The sequence below is a fragment of the Pipistrellus kuhlii genome, unplaced genomic scaffold, assembly GCF_014108245.1.
Source record: "Pipistrellus kuhlii isolate mPipKuh1 unplaced genomic scaffold, mPipKuh1.p scaffold_m20_p_14, whole genome shotgun sequence".
Classification (NCBI taxonomy): domain Eukaryota; kingdom Metazoa; phylum Chordata; class Mammalia; order Chiroptera; family Vespertilionidae; genus Pipistrellus; species Pipistrellus kuhlii.
In genome coordinates this window covers 36,189,494-36,195,981 of record NW_023425449.1, presented here as the reverse complement: position 1 = coordinate 36,195,981, position 6,488 = coordinate 36,189,494, and the positions used below count along the sequence as shown (strand labels likewise).

The 6,488-nt window shown below is 36.2% G+C and overlaps 1 protein-coding gene across 1 annotated transcript; it reads left to right on the top strand.

Moving 5' to 3' along the window:
- The first annotated feature begins 1,093 nt into the window (after nucleotides 1-1,093).
- Nucleotides 1,094-1,617, top strand: LOC118718378 (40S ribosomal protein S14). The gene has a single exon (XM_036437170.2). It carries the CDS (start codon nucleotides 1,114-1,116, stop codon nucleotides 1,567-1,569), a length of 456 nt encoding a protein of 151 aa, XP_036293063.1. The 5' UTR covers nucleotides 1,094-1,113; the 3' UTR covers nucleotides 1,570-1,617.
- Nucleotides 1,618-6,488: the final 4,871 nt, after the last annotated feature.

Below are 6,488 nucleotides of genomic sequence, written 5' to 3'. Positions count from 1 at the left end.
CTGTGGGATGATGCTCTAAAAACTGAGCAAAATTGGCTAGGGCCAAAAAGTGTATTTTAAACTGTTAACCGAGCGGGACGTATAAATACGTCAAACATAAACAATATGGGGTAGGAGTAGGACATATGAATACGTCCTTGAAATATATGTTGCGCCCTAAACCGGGCGGGAAGTATATTTCCAAACAACAAAGGTATTAGTCATCCATACATGTCTCGACATGAATTTAAGACACGGAGGGAATCAGTATAATTTCGCTGTTGAGAGTGGTGGACGTGTTCTGGGTGAGCAGTGACGGTTACGTACTTACACTTACCTACCTATTTTCATATTATATATTATTTACTTATATTTTTTATATCTCCAACCTTTATATTATAGAAAAACATATAAAATTGATCTAATCATCAATAATTTGTCAGAAAAGTTTAAAAGTTTTTATGTATGTGAACGAGAAATATGCATAGATGAATCTCTTTTATTATGGAAAGGGAATTTATCTTGGAAACAATATATATCTACAAAAAAGAGCTAGATTTGGAATGAAGTTGTTTATTTTGAGTGAAAGCCAAACTGGATACGTACAAAATATAATTTTATACACAGGCAAGGACACAAATTATGGTTCGAACTACCCACAAGAAAAACAATCAACAAAAATTGTTTTGGAGTTAACACATGACTTACTGAATAAAGGGTATAGGATTTTCTTAGATAATTCCTGTACGTCAATTCATTTGGCTGAACTCTTGTGTCAAAACAATACAGACATTGTTGGAACAATGAGGATAAACAGAGTCGGAATCCCCAGTGAAATAAAAACAAAAAAAAATACAGAAAAATGAACATATAGTGAGAATCAAAGACAAACTTATGGTTTTAAAATGGAAGGATAAAAAAGACGTAGTGATGCTCAGTTCTATTCATAATGACGAAAAGATAATGATTGAAAAGAGAGGAAGAAGGCAAGAAAAACCTAATGTTGTCCTAGATTATAACAAGAATATGGGCGGTTGGTGATTTGGGAGATGGAATTATGGTGGCCTACACGGCTGCCCGTAATAGGGTAAAAAAATTTTATAAAAAATTTTTTCTGGGACGAGACACGCAGAAATGGCACCTCGAAAGGGGAAGGAAAAGAAGGAAGAACAGGTCATCAGCCTCGGACCTCAGGTGGCTGAAGGAGAAAATGTATTTGGTGTCTGCCACATCTTTGCATCCTTCAATGACACCTTTGTCCATGTCACTGATCTTTCTGGCAAGGAAACCATCTGCCGTGTGACTGGTGGGATGAAGGTAAAGGCTGACCGAGACGAGTCCTCTCCATATGCTGCCATGTTGGCTGCCCAGGATGTAGCCCAGAGGTGCAAGGAGCTGGGCATCACCGCTCTTCACATCAAACTCCGGGCCACAGGAGGAAATAGGACCAAGACTCCTGGACCAGGGGCCCAGTCAGCTCTAAGAGCCCTTGCCCGCTCGGGAATGAAGATCGGACGGATTGAGGATGTCACTCCCATCCCCTCCGACAGCACCCGCAGAAAGGGGGGTCGCCGTGGTCGCCGTCTGTGAACAGGACTCCTCAAATTATTTTCTGTTAATAAATTGCCTTCGTGTCCGTTAAAAAAAAAAAAAAAAATTTCTATTGCAATAACTACATATAGTGTCAGATGGGCAGTAGTAGACATAAGAGTGATCACTTCATAAGATGTATATGTCTAATCACTATGTTGTACTAGTTGGAACTAATAAAATATTGAATGTCAAATATAAAAAAAAATTCTACGATTAATTGATATGTGCTGCTTCAATGCATATATTATATACAAAAAAGATAAAGGTCATTTGGATCAATTACACTTTTTGATAGAGTGTGTAGAGAAATTGGTAGGTAACAACATAGTGAAAACTCACCCAAAGACATCAACAAGCAGCTCCACATCTAAACCATCACGTTTAGTTGAAAGGCATTTTCCAGAACAAACGAAAAGCAATATAGGAAAAACTAAATCCAGGAAATGCCAAGTTTGCTACAAAAAAGGTGTTAGGAAAGAATCTACATTCTGGTGTCCAGATTGTAAGGTATCAATAGCACTATGTATCAACAATTGTTTTAAAATATATCACACGGAAGTTGAGTTTTGAATTTTTACATCTATATTTCAATTTTTTAAATTCAATATTTCTATTTTATTTGTGTGCTTTTGTTTATTGTTCTATAATTGTTAACTTTTTTATATTTTTTATTGTGTATAGAAATAAAAAATATATATTTTTTGTAATCTTTATAATTGTTTGTAAAATTTATAACTTTTTAATTCAATGTTTCCAATTTTTGTTGGTATTCTTTTCTATTTGTTTGTAATTTTGTATTTTCCTTTGTGCTTTATATATAAATAAACAAATATATATATATATATATATATATATATATATATTTCATTTATTTTAATTAAGTATAAATAAAAAAATAATATAAAATTACGTCCACTGGGTGTGACGTACTGACACATCCTAGTGAAAGAGTATGTGCCCATTGTACATTGCATAATTAAAAAGGGAACTCCCCAGTTAACAGGTTAAGCAACTACTGGCATATGCATATATGTAATTAAGCCAAGCACAAAGGCAAACAGGAGGAAAAAAAACACTTTTTAATTATATGTTTTTATTGATTTGAGAGAGAGAGAGAGAGAGAGAGAGAGAGAGAGAGAGAGAGAGAGAGAGAGGAAGAGGAATAAAGAAAAGGAGACATCAAACCAGCAACCTGGGTATGTACTGTGACTGGGAATTGAACCTGTCACCTTTTGGGAAAATGTTCCAACCAACTGAGCAACACCAGCCAGGGTAGAACCACTTTTAAAAAAATAATTTTCAGTCTAGTCATATATACTTGAAACATCAATATTACTATAAAATTGACAATTAAAAGGGGAGCTGAAAAATAATGTCCAATGCAGAAATGAGAAGATCAACAAGTCTTTAGGCCATGGGCAAACAAAGCAGTTGCTAAAACATAATCAAGCTTCACCATAAAGAAATTATATAGTTCTGTAATTGTTTCCAAAGATGGTATGTGCAGCTTTTTTGTTAATAGTTTAACTACCTGAGTCATTAAGCAAGAAGTCAGTGTAATCACCACGTGTTTCTCAATCGACTTCTACAAACTCTTTAAAAATTGTTTAACATGGGTTTGTTAAGGGTAAAGAACAGGGAATGAGATCAGTATCACCAGGTCTGGTATTTCGGGACACTGAAAATAGGCCACACAACAATATTCCAGATTAAATGGCGCTAGGTTAAAGCATCGTGTCAGTTAGGGAGCCACAGTAAAGTTGGGAGTGGGAATGTGGTTCTTGAGATATCTTGAGAAAAAGAATTTTCTAAGACTCACGGGAGAATGAGATGTGGTAGAAAGGTTTATTCCTGTGAAATTATATCCCTCAGTTTTAAAAGCTCCATTTCCCTTAAACCAGTCCTGGGAAATGTGTAGCCGGGCCTTCAATATAGCTAAAAGCATAGACAGAGTTTCCACTCCATGATGGACCTGGGCTGGATGTAGCATCAGATTAGTAAAAGTCCTTTAGTCCACTGGGTGGGAGCCACAGGCAAATGTAAGGGAGTATGCCCCCTGCAACAAGAGAGCCAGGAGCACAAGAGGGCCAAGAGGGAGGGAGGGGACTCCCTTTGTTCAGGAGTGTAAATATCAAACCTTCCTGTGCTTGCGCTGCCCATGCCTCCATGCCTACTCTGGCCAATGCCCTATTTCCAAGTATGATTGACAGGCAAGCACTTTTCCCAGGCCACTCAGACCTTATTGGGCATGTCCAGCCCCTTTCCCAGGCTCTGTGGGAACCAGACATGGAGAGTGTTAAACTGAAGCTTCCTGGAGAAGTTGTACAAATGTCATGCCCATATTATCTGGCCTTTCCTTTACTCCTTTTTTGTTGATTAATAACCAGGTTATTAGAACGGTATCACATCCACTACTAGAATGTGTATATGTGTGTGTGTGTGTGTGTGTGTGTACATGATGGAAATTACAAAAGGGAAAAAAACTAGGGGTGTGACAATCAAATAGAATAGAAAGCCCAGAACTAACATATTTGTTCAGGGATCCACATGCTTCACCCAGTAGGAACATAAAATATGGTTAAGAGATAAGTTATGAATTTGGACTAAGAGTTACCACATTTTGAAGAGCCATATATGCCCTAAAAGAGCTTTGGCATGTAGCAAGGACCTAGGCCAGAAAATGTGGAGGCTCTAAACAAGGGGGGAGATGACAATGCTTCAATTGTCTGCAGTGTTGACAATGGACTAAATAAGGAGAAAGACTGAAAGCAGAATCAGGAAATGGTTGAAGAATGGTTTATGGAAGAAAACTGGTGTCCTAATCTGAAAGGCATTGATGGAATGAAAACAGTGGAAAGACTTGAAAGGTAGGAGGGAAAAGAAATAGACTTTGAAGATTAGCTGTATGTAGGGACTGAAGGTCAAGGAAGGCCAATGGTAATTTCTTAATTTTGGATTTTGGTAACTGGATTAACGCTGTTGCCATTGACAGAGGGGAACCGGGAGGAGAAGTTTATGGAATTTCTTGATGAAAATGTTCAATACAGAGTTGGATATGCAAATCTTGATACTAAGAAGAATGATTTGTGTAAGCAATTTATAAAGGAAATGGAAACAATTAGGATAGATGAAAACAATTTAGGAATGATGTAGAAAACACAATGAAGAGGATATTGTTATTCACAATTGCACTAAGTAAAGAGAACCTATGAAGGAGATTATGAAGAAATTAACATCTTATTAATTTTTAAAAAGGAGTAAAAACTGTAAGAACTGGCACCTTGCTTCCCCTATGTTCAACTTGAGAAGCAAGTAAAATTTCTGATAAAAATTATTTGGAAAAATAAATTACTATACAATCACTACTATGTTACTTAAGTGACTAATTTATATACCCTCATCTCTCACCATTCCTTTTTTGGTTCTTTCATATTTTTCTCTTTTTTGCCAGAACCTTAATATCAGTCGCAGCTCAAAGTTCATTCCGGCTTCACGGTTTGTTTTCCTCAGACCCATTTCCAGGATTATCTCTTCAGAGCTGGCATATTCGAGCTCTGACATATTTTCTGAGGTTCAGAGTCCCGTCTCTGGACTACCTAGAGAATATAGTCAATGGTATGTCTTCCCAAATCCCAATTTAATCTGTCCTCTTCCCAAAACCTTTTATATAGAGTTGGAATCACACACTGTTCAAGCTTTCTAGATTGGTTTCTCTCACTTAGCAATGAGCATTTAAGAAAACTCCATGTCTTCTCATGGCTCAGTAGCTCATTTCTTATAAGCATTGAGTAATATTATATTGTCTAGAGATATCGTATTTCATTTACCTACTGAATGACATGTTTACTGCTTTCAAGCACTGGGAATTTTTACCAGTTATAAACATCTGTGCTGGTTATTATGTGGATGTAAGTTTTTAATTCATTTCACTTAATTCCAAGGAGCATAACTGCTAGTATGTCTGGTAATAGTATGTTAGTTTTATAAGAAACTGCCTAACTGTCTTACAAAATGTCTATATCATTTTCATCCAGCAGCAATGAATGTTAGTTGCTCCACATCCCAGCCAGCATTTGGTGCTGTCAGTGCCCTGGATTTAGGCGATTCTAATACATATGTGGTGGTATCTCACTGTTGTTTGAATTTGCATTTCTCTGATGACCTATGGTGTGGAGCATCTTTGATATCTTTATTTGCCTTCTGTGTATCTTCTGCCTGTTCAAAGATTTGTTATTAAGTTGTTCATTTTTTTACTGTTAAATTTTAAGAATTCTTTGTATATTTTGGATCATAGACTTTTATCAGGTGTGCATTTTGCAAAATAAGGATAATTTCTCCCAATCTTCTTTCTCTTGACTTTTTCTGTCTTACACAATGCAGAAATTTTTAATTTTAATGAAGTCTAGCTTATTAATTCTTTCTGCCATGGGTTGTACCTTTGATACTGTATCTAAAAATGTTATCACCATATCCAAGGTTGCCTAGATTTTCTCTTAGGTTATCTTCTCAAAGTTCTATAATTTTGCATTTTCAAGTAAGTCTATAATACATTTTGAGTTAATTCTTGTGAAGAATATAAGATCTGTGTCCAGATTCCTTGTAACTCTTTTTTTTTTTTTAATCTGCCTTCTCTCCATCCTGATTATAATGTTCTTATGGTCTCATCAGCAAATAGGTGAACTGTTGCATCACCCACTTAATTTTGGCCTCTTTAAATTCTTTTTCCACCCAGCAACCAGGATAAGCTATCTAACAAGCAAAGTATACCATATAGCTGTTTAAGGCTTCCTCTGGCTCCCATTCCTAAAAAGTATTTTAGTAACATCTTTAGCACCTCATCCAGTCTTTTGTACTCCCTTTCTGCCTCTCTAGTTTCAGCAATCATGACTCCCTTGCATGATATCTGTAATTCATAT